This window comes from Penicillium solitum, assembly GCF_028829755.1.
Source record: "Penicillium solitum strain IBT 25940 chromosome Unknown utg000008l_segment0_segment0, whole genome shotgun sequence".
Taxonomy (NCBI): Eukaryota; Fungi; Ascomycota; class Eurotiomycetes; order Eurotiales; family Aspergillaceae; genus Penicillium; species Penicillium solitum.
Genome location: NW_027072127.1, coordinates 2,325,771 through 2,347,253, shown reverse-complemented (window position 1 = coordinate 2,347,253; position 21,483 = coordinate 2,325,771). Strand labels below are relative to the sequence as shown.

At 49.2% G+C, this 21,483-nt stretch overlaps 7 protein-coding genes across 7 annotated transcripts; 1 reads left to right on the top strand and 6 right to left on the bottom strand.

The window, feature by feature from the left end:
• Positions 1-1,308: 1,308 nt before the first annotated feature.
• Positions 1,309-2,193, top strand: N7455_010178 (velvet factor family protein; the record flags this gene model as incomplete). The annotated part of the gene is made up of 1 exon (XM_040954056.2): positions 1,309-2,193. The coding sequence occupies one exon, from the start codon at positions 1,309-1,311 to the stop codon at positions 2,191-2,193; it is 885 nt and encodes a 294-aa protein (XP_040815351.2).
• Positions 2,194-2,597: 404 nt separating this feature from the next.
• N7455_010177 (uncharacterized protein) lies at positions 2,598-4,168 on the bottom strand (the record flags this gene model as incomplete). The annotated part of the gene is made up of 2 exons (XM_040953994.2): positions 2,598-3,607; positions 3,688-4,168. 2 exons carry the CDS (start codon positions 4,166-4,168, stop codon positions 2,598-2,600), a joined length of 1,491 nt encoding a protein of 496 aa, XP_040815514.2.
• A 425-nt stretch (positions 4,169-4,593) lies between these two features.
• Positions 4,594-5,307, bottom strand: N7455_010176 (mitochondrial 54S ribosomal protein bL12m; the record flags this gene model as incomplete). The annotated part of the gene is made up of 2 exons (XM_040954123.2): positions 4,594-4,923; positions 5,062-5,307. The coding sequence occupies 2 exons, from the start codon at positions 5,305-5,307 to the stop codon at positions 4,594-4,596; spliced, it is 576 nt and encodes a 191-aa protein (XP_040815358.2).
• A 2,525-nt stretch (positions 5,308-7,832) lies between these two features.
• N7455_010175 (chaperonin-containing T-complex subunit CCT8) lies at positions 7,833-9,733 on the bottom strand (the record flags this gene model as incomplete). The annotated part of the gene is made up of 3 exons (XM_065606383.1): positions 7,833-9,118; positions 9,189-9,559; positions 9,675-9,733. 3 exons carry the CDS (start codon positions 9,731-9,733, stop codon positions 7,833-7,835), a joined length of 1,716 nt encoding a protein of 571 aa, XP_065460346.1.
• Positions 9,734-10,048: 315 nt separating this feature from the next.
• On the bottom strand, positions 10,049-11,632 carry N7455_010174 (M48 family metallopeptidase; the record flags this gene model as incomplete). Its single annotated transcript, XM_040954238.2, has 8 exons — positions 10,049-10,098; positions 10,149-10,207; positions 10,260-10,291; positions 10,341-10,404; positions 10,459-10,504; positions 10,564-10,588; positions 10,643-10,883; positions 10,965-11,632. The coding sequence occupies 8 exons, from the start codon at positions 11,630-11,632 to the stop codon at positions 10,049-10,051; spliced, it is 1,185 nt and encodes a 394-aa protein (XP_040815295.2).
• Positions 11,633-12,459: 827 nt separating this feature from the next.
• On the bottom strand, positions 12,460-16,242 carry N7455_010173 (VWA and PH domain-containing RING finger protein; the record flags this gene model as incomplete). The annotated part of the gene is made up of 3 exons (XM_040954086.2): positions 12,460-15,317; positions 15,378-15,863; positions 16,140-16,242. The coding sequence occupies 3 exons, from the start codon at positions 16,240-16,242 to the stop codon at positions 12,460-12,462; spliced, it is 3,447 nt and encodes a 1,148-aa protein (XP_040815330.2).
• A 4,362-nt stretch (positions 16,243-20,604) lies between these two features.
• On the bottom strand, positions 20,605-21,282 carry N7455_010172 (uncharacterized protein; the record flags this gene model as incomplete). Its single annotated transcript, XM_040954208.2, has 1 exon — positions 20,605-21,282. One exon carries the CDS (start codon positions 21,280-21,282, stop codon positions 20,605-20,607), a length of 678 nt encoding a protein of 225 aa, XP_040815554.1.
• Between the last annotated feature and the right edge of the window lie 201 nt (positions 21,283-21,483).

Genomic DNA, 21,483 nt, shown 5'->3' with positions numbered 1-21,483 from the left:
CTACTAAACCCCGAGGAAAAGCACGGAGTATCCATCCTGTTGGTGCCATTCCCACTGGGTCCCTGTCATATTCCAGCTCTCTGGTGATTGGATAGCCCGGGGAAACCGGACAGGGGTGTTTTTAAATTTTGCTTGTGGACGTTTTTTTTTTCCGGTTCCTGAGGAAAATCGGTGGCCAACGAATCCCCCCGAGGGAAGTATAGATCCAATCTCACAAAGCCAGCGAAGGAAAAAAAAAAGGACCATACCGACATCGTGTCATGAGGCCTTGCTGTTAATCGGCTACTGTTAACCAGCTGCATTCACAGGCCGTTTATCAGATGCCTTCATTGACCGAATATGCATTTTTGACGTGCTTTTTCTCTTTTCCACTCCCAACATACATAATTCTACCTGGGACATTAACTCATTTCTCATTTTGATTATCTGACCGCTTCGTGGGTTATATTTCAATGCCTCATCTGATACCTACCTCATCTGAAACAAACCCGAATACGGCAATATCTAAACTATAACACAAGGACCACCTGTTGGCACTTGCGCAAGTCCCCGATAGATGTCGAGGCTACCGCCACAGCAATGTGGGAATTCCACACCGGAACGGCCATACATCGATTCGGTCCCCCGCACTCAACACCGCGGCTCGATACCCATGCCCTATCCATACCGACATGAACCTCGACAGATCGCACAGAGCACGAGCTATGAGCGCCCTATACTCGGGGCACCACCCATTGGTCCAAGGCTTCCGGCCTTGGTTGTTCCCGAGAGAAGCGCAGATCCACGATATATGCTCTCGTCCGACAATGCCTACATGAATACACAACCTACGCCACAAGCGCTCCCTCTGCGAACATATCAGCAACCCCCGGGAAGCTCTGATGCCCGCGGTTATTACAACCCATATGAAGAGAGAACATACCCAACTTCGAGCCATGCCCGTGACTATGATAGTCACCGGAGCTGGACATACGACGTGGATTCCCAGTAAAGTCCCTCTCTTTTCGTTTCTGTCGATTGAACCACCTCTATCTGTCAGTGGTCCGTCCTGATGCGATGTCTTTGGTTTTGAAATTTCGAACACAATCGCTCCTCCCCATGTCACATCTGTGACAGGTTACACAACGCAGAGACATTCGAAGAAGAACCACATTCTGACCACAAAATTCATATAGACACAGCAGTTCTTCCACGGCCATGCCCAGCCCCGTCTGGTCAGACAAAAGCGCTGCCACCTATCCATTCAATCCTATCTCAGCCACCACCCACCAAGACCCGAAACCACAATCCCGAAATGCCAATTACAGAATGCCACACGGCTTCGATAGACTCCTTCACCATTCACCAGAGCCACAATCACCATCACATCCTCCACCCAGACGACCATCCACCCAATCCCGCTACCATCTCCACATCCGACAACAGCCCATCGCAGCACGAGCCTGCGGCGCAGGCGACAGAGACCGCCGCCCAGTCGACCCTCCCCCAATAGTGCAGATCCTCCTTACCGACTTCGACTCCAACTCCCAAGACGACCGGGATCTCCTCCAAGACCCCCGCTTCACAGTGGGCTGTCTACTATTCCCCGTCTCGCCTTCTCTACCATGGGCCGAGCCAACAGAAACACATTCGCGCGAGCGCGATCACGACCGGGACCAAGACCGGGACCGGGATCGGAACCACGATAGAGAACGCGAACGAGAAAGAGAAAGGGAACGGGAAACAGACGGCATCGCCCGCACAGATGACAACTTCTCAACCCCATTACTATCCGGAAAAGCCTTCATGTCCCCCTTCTACGTCGACGAAGACCCAGACCCCAACTCCGCACCCGCACACCCATCCTCCATAACCGATCCTCATCTCGATAACTCCCCTCACAACGCCTACAACCACGCCGCCTCGCGTCTCCACCAACCAGCTACCTTTTTTATCTTCGCGGATCTCTCGATTCGCTCGGCGGGGCTTTACAGGCTCCAGTTCCGATTGATGAATTGGGGTTCTGTTGAGGATACGGGGCAGTCGATGCCGATTCTTGCCGAGGCGTGGTCTGATCCGTTCCGTGTTTATCCTGCGAAGGATTTTCCTGGTATGAGGGATTCGTCCATTCTTGCGGAGGGGTTGAAGGAGCTTGGGTTTGTGGAGTTGAAGACGAGAGGGCATGGGAAGGGGAAGGGGAAGAAAAGGCGGTGATCGGTTGGGGATTCTTGACAGTTTTGGGGGGAGGTTCTTTTTCTATTCTATGTTGTGTTGATACTATCATTCTTCAAATAACTTGATGGTTTGGAGTCTGTGAATGGCTTTGTGTCGGGTTGGCATGAGGAAAGGGAGATTTGAATTCGGGGATGAAACAGCGATGGCGTTTGATTCTTTTTTGGTTTTTTCAATCATAACGACAGTTCTGATTTGATTTGTTTTCTCTTTTTGTCAGTTCAAGCATGGAATAAGCGACATGAGACATGAATGCTTGGGAGCGGGGGGATATATAGAAGAAAAGGTATCAATCAAGGCCCAAAAAGAAACATTGCTATGATACATACTGGGATATAGGCAAAAGAATATACGGAAGAGATATAAACACAATATCTCTAGACCATCTAAGCAAGTCTCAAGAGTTTAGGAGGTAGACCAGGGTTGAATGTCTGGTCTTCCCACTTATCCCTCATCTCTACCAGGCTCTTCTTGGACAACGACGTAGGAAGCCCTTTTTCAGCAGTAAGCTTGTACACCTCACGGCTCTTCTCCATATTGCCATCCTCGCGGAAGAGCATAGCCAGGATATACCCAGCCTCACTGTTCCCCTTATCAAAAGCAAGCTCGTACCAGTCCATCGCGCGCATGCGGTATGTCTCGCGATCCATGGGTTGGTTGAACAATGTATAAACCCAATTTGCTATAGGTTCAAATCGTCTCAACAAGGCGTTGCGCGCGGCATTAGCCTCTTCCCTCTCATTGGCATTTCTCTCTGCTTCGGTGGTAAATTCACCTTGAGAGGTGCGGTAATAGAAATTGGCAAGGTGAAAGCAGGCTGGGGTGTGTCCCGCCAATGCAGCGGCGGCCATGTACGACTCGTACTCCTCGTATTTATTGGTGGCCTCCGTTTCCAACACCGAGATGGCATAGTCGGTCATGGCGACTGGGTCGTGGAACTCCAGGGCAGCCCGGCGCGTGGCCCTCTGGATTCCTACCAGACCTTCTTCTTTCTCAACAGCAACAGCGTACATCCGCCAGGGCGAATCAAAGTTGTCCAACATCTTTATATCCTCCCACAGGTGAGGGTAATTGCGAGTGGGTTGCAGATATGGTAGAATCTTCTGCTCTAGAAGCCGGGCGGCTTCTGCGTTCTCACCACGCCAGATGAGCAGTTTGGCATATAGCATAATCGCGTGAGGGAATTCATCTTTGAGAGCCAAGTCTTTGACCTTCGCTATGCACTCGGTATTCTGATAAATGTCCACACCTTCCGTACTGATATACCGGTTCACGAGTTCGACAAGGGCTCGACGCGAATTCGCTTTTGCGCAGCTGGTCAACGCCCATTGATAAACGAACTGGCCTTTCTGAAGATCCGCAAGAATGAGCGCGATTCGATAAACGGCGTCGACATCTATAACAAAGTGTATGGTTAGTATCAAGTTATCCAATGCATAGCCTTTCACTATATACTAATTTGAATCTTAAACTCACCTATTGAGATACTCCGAACAAGACTTGCGGAAGGGAGCTGCGAGTGCGATAGCCTGATCAACTGTTCACCCACAGACCCGAAAGTCGCCACGTTGACACCCGGCGGTATGAAGTTCTGATAAGTCTCATAAAGTTGGCGTGTGAATTGCTTAAACTCGGCCAGCGTTGGTTCAACATGCGCAGTACAATAACTATTCCAGAACCCATCACGGTCTAGTTTCACTCCGCCTCGGGCTATCAACACATTCCGGGGCACCCCCTCCCTCGCTTCTTTTCGAACAGATGGTGCTTTGCGAGAAGGCCTGATAGCTGATCGAGGTTGAGTAGTGTGGAAGGGTCGTTTCGATGTAGTTGTGTTGCTATTGGTGACAGCTCGAGCGGTGCAAGCTTGCGCGCGGTGGTGACGCAAGGTGCGGGCTGTCGGACAGAGGGCTTGATTTAATTGACGCCATTGTAACGGCGAAATCAATGGTCTGGCCATGAAAAATAGTGCGGAGGGCAAATGGTGGAGGTAGTAGGTGAGGGGAGGTTTTTTCTGGAAGTTCTGAAGATCGGGAACTTCACGGCGAAGCTACTCCGATATTTAGATCTACCAATTTGACCATACGCCAAAGCCAGCATTTAAAGATATTTACTGATTTTAAAAGTAATAGAATAGCATCGATATGCTAAATGCATCAATTAACCAAACGAGCCCTCTGTACCAGACGGTCTCAGAACACAATGCGTATAATGTACATTTTGCCTTGATCTGCCAGGCCAAACACAATAAATGCTCAACAAGATCTCTCAAAAGCAAGAATCCAAAGAGAGAAAAAGAGAGGAAAAGACCCAAAGCAACAACATCTTCCCCGACTCTCTTCCCAATCTACCCCCTCCCCGTGCCTAAATAATAACACAGCTGTTTTACTCCATAGTCGCCTTGGCACCGAGCGCCTTGAACGTCTCGATGAGCTTCTCCGCCTCCTCCTTGGGAACAGACTCCTTCAGAAGTTTGGGCGCGGACTCGACGAACTTCTTGCTGTCCACCAGCGAGAGACCGAGCATGGTCTTGATCTCCTTGATGACCTTAGGCTTGGAGGTAGGCTCGAATGACTCGAGCTTCAGGTTGAACAGCGTCTTCTCAGCGGCGGCGGGAGCAGCCTCCTCCTCCTCAACGGCAGCGGCCGCACCGGGGGCACCACCAGCGGCCATGGCGAAGCCGCCAACGGGAAGGTCCGGGATGTTCAGGCGGGTCTGTACAGTTGTTTTGATTAGCATAGTTCAGACAAATACCTCAATTGAGTAGAGTGGTGATGTAGATAGAGAGATATAAGCAGGGTTCGCATGTCTCGTTTGGAAATCAATCGGTTATGTGTAGATTGTCAAACACACCTTCAAGCTAGACACCAGATCGGCAGTCTCGAGCAGAGTCAATGTGCTGATCTGGTCGACAATCTGGGAGATCTTGGGGTTGGTGGCATCAGCAGGGGCTGCCTGGGTGGATTCGCATCGCCGGCTGCTGGGTGTGCGACGGGCTGTGAGGTATGTAGCGGAGGTCGCGATGCGCAGGGAGGACGGGCGGACGGAGCCGGAGAGCTGTCTGGCGCAGCGGGCTGCGGCTTGGGTGGAGAAGGACATGGCGGAGGTGAGAAAGGGGCGAGAAGCTCGAGAGAAAGGGGAATTGGAGAAAAGTGGTGGGGATTGGAATCGCGGCTCGTTGATATCAAGACCGAAAGGAAACACTCGAGGAAAATCTGGGAGTGGCACGTGATTTATTATGCCTCAGGCATATATGTATATCTATCAGGCCAACAAGATTACACATCTTATATTTGATTAGGTCATCACGTTTTAGAGGTAACTAACGTATTCGGTAAGCGAGCGGCGGACGCAAGCGAGTGGCGGACCCCAACCAATGCATTAATTTCAAATATAAATATGTCAACCAAAATTCCATTAAATTAAATACAGTAAAATCATCTAGCTAGCTAGGCATCTATTAATTTTATGTCCTATTTCTCCACAACCACTGCACTTTGGCGGGGCCCGCGTACGTGGTTGTAAAGCCGGCGAAGGGCTTCTTCGTGGAGGGGAGGGAGGTGCTTCAATTGCTTCCACCGGCTCAGTAATCAATTGAGAAGCTTCCTGTACTGAAAGGCCTGCTTCTGCCTGTATCTGCCTCCGGGATCTAGTACGCTTTTGCTTCTGCTTCTCGTTGGCGGCGCGTAATTCCTTGATTTCTTGCGCTTGTAGAATATGACTTTGTATCTGGAGTTGGAAGCCTTTCACAAGCTGGTTTAATGCACGATCTGACGGGCTAGGTGGACTTCGAGATCTTGTACGAAGTAGAGCTTTGATTGACGAAGCCTGACGACGTAGTTCTTTCTCTGTAAAGGGGGTTTTTGGAGTAAAATTCCGGCTTGATTCACTACCCCGGCTGGCTGGGGGGGTTGGGGTTCGAAGCCGAATATTAAGCTTTGAAATCACTCTTTCCGGGTCAAAAGGGACTAAACCAGCTGCTCCGAAGCTTTTCTTAATCGTCTCCGATTTAAAAGCTTCAATTCGTGCGAGAGGGTATGCTTCAAGGAAGTCAAGTTTGTCAATATGATTGATCCCGGTACGCATTTTCATCTCAACCAGCCGGCTATATGATCGTTTTAATACCGCAAAACAGCCAATATCCAGAGGTTGTAAAAGATAGGATAAATGAGCTGGCATACAAATTGGTATCACCTTATTTTGCTCACAAATTTCGTCAAATTGAGGTGTTAAATGACTTCCGTGGCCATCAAGTATCAAAAGCCGGTATACCCCCTTTGTACGCGAAGTACTAGGAATAAAGAGCTTCTTTAGCCAGCGAAGGCCAATTTCATCGGAAGTCCAGCCATTAGGACTAACTTCAAAACGCCAATCGTCCGGAAGGCCGTCAAACCATGATTCAATAAAGTCTTTGCCTTTAAAAATCATACACGGAGGAAGGGCCCAGCCAGAAGCATTTGTACACTCAATAGCAGTCACCCACTCTCGATTTCCAGGTTGTAAAACCGGCCTCCGACCGTAGTATTCACTCCGCGTAATAACCTTCGCAGTTGCAGTCAATCCCATCGCCAAACCAGTCTCGTCAAAGTTATAGATATCGTCAGGATCGATTCCAAATTGAAGGATTGTTTTTTGAACCAAATCGAACCACTCCCTAATGATTTTAGGGTCTTCGAATTTCGCACGCTCGTAATTATACCGTTTCGAATATCGGGGGGGAGGAGAGGATGTCGTTTCACAAAGTTATATACCCATTTTTCGCCGACCGAAAGCACCGGGGTAGTTCCACGCTTTTGAAGAAGAAGATCCGCCATTTCTCGTACCATAGAGGGCCGGGGGGCTGCTCCACGAGAATCCATAGAGAGAATCCATTTTTGAAGAGACTCCTCTTCAATTTCCGTCAATTTAGAGGAATTTGCGCGACAAATCACGCGGCTCTGTACCCCCTTAAGGCGGCGGCGGAGGGTAGTTTCGGGCACACTAAAACGGCGCGCCACTTCACAAATTGAAGAGATTTCTTGATTCTTAAAAGCCTGGATAGCTAATAAAAGCCTGCCCTCTTGCTCTATTGAATTTGTAGAGGATTGAGAGCGAATTGGTGGCATAGTGGGTGGTTGAACTAACTAGGTGCTAATTCATGGACGCGTTTTGCGTGGGGTCCGCCACTCGCTTGCGTCCGCCGCTCGCTTACCGAATACGTTAGTTAGTTATGGATGGTATGTAAATATAGGGAATTCTAAGAGATACATTTATTCCCTTATACCAAATGCATGGAGGCCCCTGACACCAATTTATATTGTCTTCCTCTCCACTGTGTATCTCATGATGCGTGATACAGTTGAGTTGAAACTTGGTAGGTTCTATAAGATGCAAATGGGGTTTTTGTGAGTTGGATCATACCGCGGAGGTTGTCTGATAATCACCGTGCTATTGCCGTTAAATTCCCGGAAATGGTTTGTAGTGCAATTGTATAGCAGCCATTCTGGGTTACTTTTCATTGCAGAAGGAAGTGAGAGTCAGTCTATAATGTATAGTTCTCAAAAAGCATATCATCGTATGAAGATCTATAGGCCTCATATTATCAAACAGCATCCAGACCCTCATCGCTCCTTTTTTTAAAACATTTAGTCCTGGTCCCAATCACCTCCACCCTGCGGAGGCTTAGGGCCACCTGCCTGTCTGGAGACAATGATCTGGTCGACGCTCAGCACCGTCCGGGCAGATTCACTGGCCAGACGGATCGCAGACATCTTTGTAGCCATAAGATCCAGAATACCCTCCTCGACAGTGTCCAGAGTGCCGTCGGAGTCGCCAATCTCAAGGTCCACACCTGTAGTCCAGTATGGTTCCTCCTCTTCAGACGAGCTGCCTTCTTCCTCATCCTCCTCGGAAGATGACTCGCCAGGAGCAGTGGTGCGGTGGTGTGCGGTGTACAGACGCGAAAGAACCTCGGTGGCATCGAGACCGGCAGACTCGGCGAGTGTGCGGGGGACGACCTCGAAGGCCTCGGCGAACTTGCGGATAGCGTACTGGGGCAGACCGGGGGTTCGGTCGGCAAAGTGGGAGATACGCTCAACGAGCTCGATCTCAGTGGCACCGGCACCGGGCACGAGACGGGGGTCCTTGGTGATGGCCTTGACGACGTTGACGCCGTCGTCGATAGCACGCTCGACATCCTCAAGGTGGTTCTGGGTGGCACCGCGCAGGACAATGGTGGCTGTGCGGGTGATGGCGTTGGCATCCTCCTGGCGGAAGACGGTCACTCGGTCACCGCCAATCTCGGTGGTCTCGACAATGTCGATCTGACCCATCTCATCGGGCATGGGGGCACCCAGGCGAGCCAGAGGTGTGGCACCGACAACACGGCACAAGCGGCGGAGCTCGAACTTAGACAGAATCTTAATAACAAGGATGTTGAAACGGTTGAGGTAGTGCATAGCCAAGTCGCCAACAGTGGAGCCGGCAACGACCACACGGAGGCCAGAGTCGTAAAGCTCCTTAATGGCAACCTCCAGACGATCCTCCTCACCCGTGGTGAAGTCCATCATCTCCTGAGCATTCTTCAGGAGAACTGTGCCCTTAGTCTCGGTCTGGCTGATATCGATGGGGCAGCTGAAAACGCCGACCTTGGCCTTGGTGGCCTTCTTGATAGTTCCATCGGGCTCCCGGGGGAAGACCATACCCTTCACCACCTTCGACTGTTCCAAGCTACCACCCATGATCTTAACGACGCGCACGTTGTCGACGTTGAAGTTAAGGGGGTTCTTGGGCAACACAGCCAGAACCGCCTCCGCAACCAACGCGGCCAAAGTATCCTCTGTGCCGGACTGCTTAGAGGCCACCACTGTGCGGAGAGCCTTGCTCAATTCTGTTGCCGATCGCATATCCTGGAGTCTGTCGACCTCGAGCTCTAGACGGAATTAGAAACAATTCCCTCATTTGTATATCGACAAAACCAATCATTAAGGGGAATAACATACCCTCTAGAACGGACAAGGCAAAGTTCTGAGCCTTCTCGTATCCGGAAACAATATCACTCGTCTTGAGACCCATACGGATCAACTCCTCTGCCTTCTTCAACAATTCACCGGCCAACACAATAACCAAGTTGGTACCATCGCCCATCTCCGCATCCTGCTGCTGACTCGCCATCACAAGCAGCTTAGCAGCGGGGTGAACAACATCCAACTCACGAAGGATCGTAGCCGCGTCGGAGGTCAGAATCATCTTTTGCAGGTGGTTGATGACGATCTTGTTGCGGCCATAGGGGCCCAGGGAAGTCTGGACGGTTCCTGAGATAGCCTGGCAGGCTTCGATGTTACGGATAACGGCTCCATCTTCGGCATCGTGGCTATAAGGCAGGAAACACAGATCAGTCAATTGCTTTGCTTCTTTTTTGGAGGGGCGCCAGATAAGGAGGTCCCTATTGCGGTGGGTTTTCGGGCTTCCCGACTTTTCGAACTCACCTCTGGTACCCGGGCTTGAAAAGCCCCGCCTGGGAGGGACCGGGAATTGATAGCGACATGATATTAGGTCGCGTCCGAAAGAGATGCGACTGGATATCAAATGGGTTAAATGTGAGGGAGTGGATGGAGCTGTTGTGCCGGGCAATTTTTGGAGCTGCGGTGGTGGGTTTGCTCGGTTTGCACGAGGGGGAGCCCACCAGTTGCCCAGATGCTTGGCGTTTACTATACTATAGATCAGCGACAATACAATCTTTATTTGTTCTAGTTTTGTTTATGTTAATTGCTTTTTATCTTTCATCAATGTTTATTGATATGTTTGCTAACGCTATTATACAGTTACCATCAATGCACTATCGACTTGGATGCTCTGTGGATCATCTCAAATACGAGACATGCGAATTATAAGCAGTTCGGAAACCAGGCACTGGAGAAGTTAGCAATTTAGTATATGGAACGAAGAGAGAAAGCTCTTACTGTATCCTTTGACAGAGCTGCATCCATTCTCCTCGTAGATTGCTTCGGCCTTGTCAAGCCTATTTCATCAAATTAGTAACAAATAAGTCAACGCAGGAGAGGAGGTCATACCATCCTTGAATGGTTTCCATTCGGTTGTAACTCTACTAGTGAGTTAGTTATGATCCCTTGATAGGTATTCTCCAAACCTACCGATGGGTGAGTGGACATAAACTGCGGAGGAGCCTGTTTCTCCTGTTCATGCATGCGAGCCCATCTAGGAATTATCAGCAAAGGCCGAAACGTTGCCAATTCTATCATGTTGACTCACAGTTTAACAGCTTCCTCGGGGTTAAAACAGGCTTTGGACATCATCACTTGCAACGCTTGTTAGCCACGTAATCGCAAGTTGATCCTCAACTTCAAGGGTTCATACTTAATCCGATATTGTCTGCTTCAGCCTGTAGATAGAAATTAGCCGAGTGAGCATATCATCAAAGAAAAAGCAATCATACCTCTTGCGTCCGCGAGTTCGGCAAGCTATACATGAGATTCAAAAGGAAAGAAGAAAACTGCCCGGAGACATCGAACAAGAAAGAGATAGCGAAGACAGCTCCCAGCGTAATGAAACTGTTGCTCATGCGCTCTGCAGGATGATGAGCCACAACATGAGCAATCTCATGTCCCAGCACCGCAGCCAAGCCATCCTCATCTTTGCAAATGGGCAAGATACCCGTGTAAACGAATACCTTTCCTCTAAGCGAAGCAAAACAATGTTAGCCATATCCGCAACTATAGAAGCCAAGCATCAACACCACAAATCCAGCAAAAACTTACCCAGGAAGTACAAAAGCATTAACCATTCCATCATCCTTGATAACATGAACCTTCCAATCAGCACCTTCAATAGCCACTTGCGGGATCAACTGCTGCAGCACACCATCAACCATACGAGTAAGAGGATGGTTATGGGGCAGGATCTTCCCACGCTCAGCACTGAGAACCTCGCGGTAACTCTCTTCGCCCATTTTGAGCTCCTGGTGACGAGAGACACAGTTGAACCGTCGTCGACCGGTCATCTCCACTATCTCCGTGTTGTATAGATAAAGTCCGGATATTCCCACGCCAATCGCAACAAAGTGGTGCGGTTTTGCATTCTGCACTAAGCGGAAGACGATAGGTTGGCGAGCGCTGCCTTGGAATCGATTGTATTGGTTCTGTCTTTGCTGGTAGGGGGATTGGCGGCTTGAGAAGAAGGTGCGCCGGTTGCTTGGGGAAAGTGTGCGAAATGAGGGCTGTGATTGGAGTCGGGGCCGTCGTAGGGGTGTGATCTGAGAGCGCATAGAGGTAGCCCAACGAGTAAAGATTTGAGACCCTGCAGTATTGTATGAGCGTGACGTTTGAGCTGCTAGTGAGGCGGTCTTGAGGTGGGTGGAGGGCTTCGGCGATAAGGAAGGGTATGCGCATGCGCTGCGGAAAGCGCGCGCCATAGCTTGACGGAGCATGGTTGAGAGCCTGTCTTGCCCCTTGTTCAAACGTTGCCAAGAAGAAAATTCAACTTGCAATGGTCTGAGTAAACCAGACCTCTCCGGGGAAGTTGCAAGTTGAAGGTCGAACTAAGCCACACGGCGATAAGCAGCCACTTTCCCCATTCTTCGTGACCAGCCTGGGAGCAACGTCATGTCGGACCTCCAACATCTCCACTCAACCGCCTGTGAGGATACCCTAGTTTCTTCTTTAAATTAAGTCAGATCTCTTGGCTACATATGTAGTTTACTGTTCCTCTGGGAGTGTACCATAAGTTCTCACAATACGTACATAGCCAGGCCCGCGAGTCGATCCACCCAAGATATTTGGCTGGGAGCAAAGAACAGTTTCGATGAGGTAGGTATGTATTAATCCAAGGCAACTAATAGGTTCAGAAAAAAAAAAACTAGCAAGCCTAGATGTATAGAAAAAGAAGATGAAGTTCGGTAAATCGTCATATGTCCAAACAAGTTAAAAAGGAAAACCGATAGAACCCCATCCCACCCGCGCACCATAGCCGAGAGCGTCAGAGCAATTACATAGAAACAGAGATGTTATGTCCAAATACAGCGGAGACACATCAAGAACAACCTTGGAAAGCCCCTGGTATCATGTTGCGTAGTCATGGGAACAAAGTGGTATCATAGGGATGGCAAAAGAAATCGCAGAGGGGGAAAAAGCAGAGGGGAAATAATGCGTCGAGTGGTATGTAAAAGTCGGGAATATGAGACAATGGAGAGCGTTTCAAAAATCAAAAATTAGGGGGAGAAAAATTAGAGGTGTTGAGTTGTAGAGAGTTGGCCCCCTACTCCTCCGTCAAAGCGTCATCACCAGTCTCGCGCCAGTCTTGGGATCGCTCCGTCAACCGACGCACACCGGAGACACGCTGGGCCCAGTGAGCCTCGGATGGAGTGCGGAAGGTGTAGGCACGCTGTGAGGAGATCACGCCAATGCTCTGTAGCACTGCCTTGCGTGAATCACGCCCGAAGACTGCCGGGTGATTGATCCACTCCAGGGAGGATTCCAGATCTGCGTTCAGAGCAATCATCGTCTGAGCATCGACCGCGGAAGGTGGTGTAATGGTGTTGGTGTCGGATGCGGATGAATGGGTTCCGCCGAAGCCAGACGATTTAGGAGAAGTGGCCGAGACAGGGGTGTCGTCACGGCTGTCGGCGTCGCTGTCAGACCGGGAAGCACCCGGGGGCAGAGGTGGTAGGCCACCTTTGCCTAGGCCCTTGAGAATGCTGCGGGTTTCGTTGAGGAGATGCATCGCGCGATCATGCTGGCCCCGAGAAACCAGAGTGAGAGCACGGGTCAGCATGTCAGAAGTGAGTAGTTCCATGCGACGCTGCACGATGGAGGGGTGGGGAGGAATTGGAGGGGTCGAGGATCGACGGCCCTTAGCCCGAGGGTTAGGGGGCAGCATGGTAATGGCCAGGAGTGACGGGCGGGGGGAGTGGGTAAGATGGCCATCGCGGAGCAGGTCGCCGTAGGTGAGATCAGCCTGGATCAATGGGACTTCTTCGACACTCAACACTCGTGTCTCGTCGCCATCGGAACCACCGCCGAGAGCCTCTAGTCCGGAAACTAGGCTCTCCCACGGATCTTGCGGCATGTTGTCCTGCGTGGCATTATCAGGCTGGATGACAAGTTGAACCAAGACGTCTCGCTTGTCACCGAATCGGAGATCACCCAGTGCGGCTTCGGCGTCTTTGCCAGTTGCACGTTTCGTGGTGTGAAGAGCACCGCTAATCTTGACAAACTTGGCGGGTGACCCTTCAGGTAGGCGGAGCTTCAACTTGACGTTTTGATGGGAGGTTGTCTGCAGCGCGCCCAGGCATCCAGCAACACATTCTCGCAACATCATCCAATCCTTCACGTACGAGTAAGATCCCTTGGTGCGAGTAGACAACTCGATCATGGTATCGGGCTTGTGGGTCAATCCAAGGCCAAACGAGTGGATGCTGACCTTGGCAGCTTCGGCGCGGGAAACCACGAAATCAACGCTTTCGGGGTCGGAGATGGAAGAATCACTGATCAAAAGAATGGTCGAGACGGGGTTGTTGAATTTGCGCTGCATCAGAAGATCCATGGCGACATTGGCACCTTCAACCACGTCTGCACGAAGACTCTTTTGGCCAACCGGCCGGATCGATTCAAGGATCTTGGGCCATCCAGCCCAGGACTTGGTGGTCATACCAACCAGGGGCACGCCTCCACCACTCGAGCCAAAGGTCACCAGGCCCATCCGGTCCCGAGGGCCCAGATTCTGCACGAGGAATTTGAGGGCATCACGCAGGAGAGTAATCTTCAAGCCTTGCATAGACGAGGATACCGGAATGACCACGACAAGATCGAGGGGAATATGAACAGTGTTGATTGCAGGGAATTCTGCGTCCTGGTTGGTGTAGTCGGGGTTGGTGTAGTCTGTAATGGCGGTATTGATGGATTTTCCTGCGCCGTAAGACGAATTGATAGAAGCCTGTCGTTGGATTCCACGGCTACCGCGGTAGTCATCTTCCTCCGCCCCCGAGTTGTCGTAATCATAGTCATTGTGGCGTGAAATGGCCTCCGGGTGCAAATCGATCAAAGACCGACGCCACGTTTCAAGCTGGTTGCGTTTCTGGAAGCGAAGATGGAAACAGGGCAGCTCGGTGACAGAAAGGTTCAAGGAGAGAATAGGTTCATCTTGCGAGACCTCAATGGACTTCAAATGCTTCTTAATCAAAATTGAGCCCTTGAGACTGCAACGAGCAGGCTTGCGTCGCCCGCTCGCATCAAATTGGGGGTCAGCCGATTTCTTCTCCTTGACACAGATAAGCATCTCTCCGAAGAGATAGCATTCCAACTCCTGCCAGGAATCCCGATCCTTGCCCACGCGCATGTGTCCATGGAGGCGCAGCTTGCCAAACCGTTGGAACTCAAGACCGTGCCAATTGTCCACCCGGTTGCGCAATTCCTCGGCCACTTCTTCCATATTCTCCGTTGGTTCATACTGGATCGATCGCGCATCCTGTCCACCAAATCGTCCCGTGTATGGCTCATCCGGTTGCGACTGTCCCGAAGGCGTGTGTCGTAAGTCATCTAGGTCAGGACGCCAATTGGCATCTGGCACTTCGACCGTAATCAGGCAGGTGAGGGTCTGCTGTTGGCGGGATCGGTTCATAGTCGGAAACTCGCTTCGAACGGTGACCATCGGCGCGGGAATGGGATTCTTGGCGACCTTAGGGCGAGGGCTGAGGTCTGACTCCATAGCCTGAACATCGTAATCATGGCGCCGTCCGCTGCTAGTGTGCTGGCCTTCATTGTAATCACCCGAGGATCCGGCCGCGCTGCCATTCCGGGAGTGGGGTTGACGAGGATTAGAGCCCACGGTCAATCGCTCTACGCGCTCACGCTGGCTGCTGGTATCACGGCTATCTCGTCGATTATAGGATGGATCTCTCGAAGGGTTGTAGGATGGTTCTTTTGCTGAGGGATTGTAGGATGGCTCCCTCGTTGAGGTGTAAGCTGGTGGCTCTCGGGTACCCGAGGTGTACCGACTGCCGGAATCACTAGGTGCTCGTCGACTCGACTGCTCCCATGGAGTGGGTGTTGTCAAGCCACTGCGTACTGTAGCGGTATCGTTCGACGTCACTGAGCGAACGATACTACTGATTTTCTCTGGGTAAAAAAATCACATTAGCATTCTGGGCCCCTTTGAACCCCGCACGAGGAACATACCGATATCCAAGACATTTCCACCGCGACTTGTGTCCAAAGCCAATGGCGCATTGCAGGTTGGGCAATATTGTCCATCGCATTCCCGCAGAAATTCATAAAAGCAGGCCTCGTGGGAGACATGGGAGCACGAGAGCTGCAGAACACGCTCGCCGCGTAGGGTATGCTCCAGGGGTTCCTCGCAGACGGCGCATTCACTCCCGACAAAGGTCCTCTCCCTCCGTGTATGGGTGCGATCTACCTCCATTTGGCCTGTTGTCCGTCCCGATCTTGAATGAAAGGATGTTCGTGAGCGATTTGTATGCGCAGATTGACCAACGCGTTCTGGGTAAGCAGAATTAATCGATGCGAAAGTTGAGGGTGCTCTTGGCTGGGTGATATCGGTCTGGTTGGAAAGACTGCTGCTAGGCCGGTCTAGCACACCTCGAGTGAATGAACGAAATGAACGAAGAGGTGAACGCGAGGATGAATCTGGCTGCGATTGAAATGCTGCACGTCACAGGTATCTGGTTAGCAAGGTGGGGGTCTTTTAAGACTAATGGCAGACTGGGCCTATTTTGCAGGACCTGAAGGATTGAAGATGTGGATATAAGAGAAGAAGAAGAAAAGCTCCAAACAACACTCAGGGGAGGGTAGTTTTATTCCGACTTGCCCCATGAGGCACCTAGAACAGGCCACAATAGGTCTCAGATCTAGGACATTTGGTCCAAGACTGGAAATGCCGATGTTGATAGAGAGAGACACCGAACACACACACACACTTACTTTTGGACTTTTTGGACCGACCTAGGAGACCCAGCTCAGATAAATGATGTTGAGTTGAGTCGTTCCCAGAGTTGTCCTCCGATCTAGGTGAACGTTTCCACATCGACTCAAAGGAAACAAAGAGGTGGGGGGGGGAAAAGAAGGAAAAAAACAAGGCGAAAGGAGTTGTCTAAAAAAGTAATTCAAATGTAATCAAAAATAAACTCAAATACACCCAAAATTATTAAAATAATTAAAATAGTTAAACCCAAATTATAATAATAATTAACGGGGCGTTTTCAAGGTAAAATAGTGTCCAGTATGTACGGAGTATACGGAGTATACAAGAGAGAAGATGGAGCTGAACAGGGGGGTACAAAAAGTATATCACACGTTTAAAGTGGACACATGCTAACCTTGGAAACTGCTAAACTAAAACCAGAAATTGAAAAAAAAATGAAAAATGAAAAAAACCATGGAACCTGGGAAAACCAAATTGAAAAATATTGGTCAGATCGTACTAGTACAATAGTTTCCACTCTGAACCATGGATATGAAAAAGGTGGAGATCCCCTGAATTACTTAGGGGATTTTTGTTTGAAATTTTTACAGTTACTGTGTTATTACACTCCTGGTTATATATATAGTACTACAATATATAAAGTATATGGTGAACTAGTTACCGAGTAGATAGATGTAAATAGTAAAGTGCAGAGTGTACATGTACCTCGGTACTTCAATGGTTCTATCTCGGAGTGTCGTCGGATATCCGATCGGCTTGACCTTAGAAATCCATGAAAAAGGGATCTGATCCTGAAATCGGAATATTTTAATTTCCTAACTCCATATGGAGTGTCTCCATACATAAATTATATATTACATTTATTACATTCATTAACCTTTTTGCTTATTAACTTCTTCTTCTGCTTTTAGCTCCATGACTTTAATTTCTGACTTCTTTCCCACTGGTTTCCCATTCATATCTTTTTTATGGGCTCTCAACACTCAAATATTCGGCAAATCCACCAACCTAAGGTTGGGATATTACTCCAGTCGTTCCAAGAAACCGTGGAATCCGGGAAAGAAATCTGGATCCGTGAGTGCTGATAACAAGGTTTGTACGTGCATTTACTTCGGATCGGATGAATTTAATGTCCATCCACACTGATTATCGGCAACTCAAGTCGTCTTTCAGCGGCTCCTTTATCCACTCTCTATATCCCCACTCTATATTGCCCTAAAGACCACGCTCCTGGAAACAAATTTCACTGTCGATCCTCCAAACGGCTTTCCACCCCTGTCAGTTCCAAGGTTGTTTGGCTCTAGAGAAGGATTCTGGAAACCTTTCGGAGACTTATCTTCTTCTGTCAGGGGCAAAACATTCTGCAATGACGCCATTTCTCTTCAACCATTCCAATGGTTTACCCCAGCTTCAATTTCAAGTCTATTAACCCCTGCTATCTATGATCGACATCCGGATCAACAAAATTGGTCCTCGGCTTCGGGCTGAACGGAGTGGCGTCTGGATACCTCCGGAGTGTTGACGATCGCTCCTCCCACGGACTACCTGGGTACGGACTCCAACGGGGATTTTATAACATCTGCCATAAGCAACATGGCACCTGGGCAACCTGGGTCAACCAGAAAAAGCCTTGGCCTGATTGGTCTATCTCGCCTTCACTTGAGCTCCTGATTTCCCTCTGCATTTAACAGCGGGTCTACCTATTATATTTCGTCCCACTCATTAGCGCTTAACTATCCGCCCTAGAAATAGGAGAGGCGAGACTAGGAGAAATTGGTCTGCATACCATTGACTCCAACCTCCCGTTTACCTTGTATGTATGGATCATACCGTTGTCAGGGTGGGTGCAAATGTCGTTTGCACTGCGATCGACACACCCCTGTGTATTTCGGGGTGCGGCAGAGTGACTGTGCTCGCTTTAGCTACTTCTCTGTTATGTCAGAATTCTGGATTGTTGGAGGAATCGCCAATGAGTAGCTCTGTATCAATTGATATAGCATTGGTAGATGACGATTGGCAACGTCTTCCCCCTTTTGGGTGGGGTTTTGATATTGGATCCATCACAAACTATGTATTTAACCCCCCTCCCCCTGTGCTGCCCTGCACGTCAACTATGCGTCGGAGAATTACCATGCAGGCTAATCGAGACGGAATACAAAGAACGGACAAGAGCGGAGTCGACTCGTAACAAATCCTCCCTGGAGCTGTCAAGTCTAGGCATACAGAGATGCCCACCCTACCCTCTCCGACAGCTCAGTGGCTACCTTGGTCTAGACCGTAGAATTAGTATGTCCAGGTATTCTTTCTGCAAGCTTGCAATAATACTCCATATAAATACAATCCACGTATGCTGTACGTACAACTAACGCGCATAGATCACTCAATGATCATCGCCGTTGAAAGTTTCCGGAGCGGAGATTATAATGTAAACACGGTCTAACTTATTTTGGTAGGATGATCCTTTACGGAGTACCTCTCAATTTTGCAGTAGCAGAGCATATCGTCAAACCAGTGTTTCAGAGTGCGAACTGATCGCTTTTGAAAAAAAAAATGAAAAAAAAAAACATGAAATATGAAATATGAAATATGAAATATGAATTTGACCTTGTTATAACTGGAAGTGGCACAATCACATCCATAGATATGTACGATACAACATTCTCCTACTTCGTACTTACTAGGTTTAGAAATGTAACCTTTTAATCCTTCGACAGTTGAATGCAGTTGAGTGCATATTTACATGCAGTCCCCTGCATGTCCATGCAGGTCTCATTGGCCGGGCAGATCCCGAGACCTAATAATCTCTAACTGCATAAAAGACTCGAGGCCTTGAAATTTTGATAACGTTTTAGTTGATGTAGATCGCAGCTCTCTCTACACGAGAATATAGATCCTTTCATGTTGGTTGACTCAGAACCGACTTTGATCACGGGCTAATATCCATGGATGCCTTTTAAGATAAAGATATATCCAATGGTATCCACGGATTGATCTACAATATATATCCGATGAGTCTCCGAGAAGGAAGCTCTGGTAAACACGAAACCCAGATCGCCCATGCAAGTGGATTGTTTGAATCCTTTGAATTACTCCTTCACACACTCATGCTCACTCTCTCACACGCTCTCACGGTCACATCAGACCTCACACAAAGTAGGTGCCTTCTGGTCCTGCACCAGGATGACCCCTGAAATACCCCTGAAATACGGAGTACTTCTCGTCTACCACGAAACAAAACAGAACTCTTCAACCTAGACAGCAAGACTAAAATCAAGACCTCCTGAGTCCTATCAGCCCTAGCCACTAGGAGTCCCTGTTAGCCGATCGATGTCTCACCCGAATCAGCATATTGTTTCAGGTCTATTACTTGTGAGGCTTAACAGACCCATTAGAATAGAAAGATAATATAAGTTAATATGAGTTATGGATACACCTGAGCTAATGCGCGAACTCCTGGAGACGTGGCGTTATTCAACCCTGATACAATCCTAATGGATTTGGTAGACAACTGCTTTTAGCCTGATAGCGGTAATAGCGTCTAATGTTTTTTTTTAGACCTGTAAATTCGCGGGGTAATCTCGGGTCTATTTGTCCTTTACTTCCGTACTTTGTTTATTTGATGCTTCTGACACGTATTTGCTCATAAGTGTTGACTCAATGCGACGTGTCTGTTTCTGACTTTGTTCAACGGTTTTGATCGCTGTGATGTGTCGAATGCGTACTTTAGGTCCTTGTATGTATTATATTTCAACTAGCTCGGGTATACGGAGTACAACATAAACAGCCCCTACAACATATATGGTACAGGGCTTCTGTTGGGATTGTAGCATGACAACGCTCTAACGGTCGATGTATGGGTGTCGTCCGATTGGTGCGTCTGATTTTTGCGCAGGCATACTTGTGTTAGCCTAAAGCTCTCAAAAATCAGCCCTAGCTTATTATACTTGCATGGTCAGTATGAATAGATTCTCCGAATGCATCAGTGGAAAATAGTCCAGAAAGTGTCGGCCGTTGATGGATCTCATATGGCGAACGAGCTCGTTCAATATGGAATTTGCTAGAAACGGGCTGGTTCTAGCAACACTCGGGCATCGTGTCTATTCAATTGCCTCACGGCTTCATATACAACTATAAAATCAAGCAATTTTCGCCTTAGAAGACTAAACAAGGGACGTAAGACGTACAGGGCGAACGGGATCCATATCATTTACATGAAGTAACGAGATATGGATGTATTGATTGTTTCATTTGATCCCAAGAACAAGCGAAATTCAAAGCTTGTTCGGGCATTGTAAGTAGGCTTTCTCAAAGCTGATAAGGTACATCGGTGCTTCAACCCTTGGACAAAGAAACTTGGGCATAGAATTACAGGTCTCAACCCATGGAGGGAAAACGTCCATCGTCAGATTTCCTCACATCTCCATGAATATCCAACAGCCCAATTCCTCAGTTCGGTTCCCTGCATCAAAGCATCCACAGCACTCGCTCCAACATCTCTCTCTCAGATGCGCCTGTCAATTCCACCATCAGGCTAACCGACTCCTCAATTTCAATCCTGACACCGCGGACTTCTTCGACTCGGACCACGTAACGCAGTGCATCATCAATGACATACTCGTCCTCCAGTCTGATCAAGCCTTGGTAGTGGGCGCTGACTCGGTGTGCGTCGATATTATGGAATTCGGAAACGCGGTCGGCCGCAAGCGTGCCGTGGACGCGAAGAGTCACCTTGACGTCGGTGAAATCCTTGAAGATATTGGCAAAGCTCGGTCCGTCGGAGGTGATGGAGTCCCAGTGGTTCGTGACGAACATGATGTCGCGGCCGTTGGTTCGGGCATACACGAGGAAATCGGTCAGGGACTGGAACGAGTCGGAACCGGGCTCAAGAGGGGGGACCGATTTGTGAATCAATGGACAGTACCAGTAAGAACGGCCTTCAAGCTCCCCATACTTGTTCTCAAACAGTTCCTGGAGCTCGCCTAGAGCGGGACGAAGATAGTGCTTCAGCTGGCCGAGCTCGATAGCGGTGGGAGTGGGAGCACCACGAGCAACGAAGACAACCAGAGGCTCTGTAGCGGGGCCAATGGGACGACCAACGGGAGGTCCAAACGGAGCGCTTGCTCCGGCAGTGGAGTGCGCCATATCGAGATTGGTACTGCTTGATCGTTTGTTAGATTCCTGTCTTTGAATAAGGGCATGAGATGATGGTACCTTGGTCACACCGGTTCAGAAGCTGATGCAGAAACAGAGACTACGATGGAGGGGGAAAGCAGCATCTTAAATAATGAGGCTCGGTGTTGGACACACTATATCAGAATAAACTGCACTTCTATTGGAAGGTCA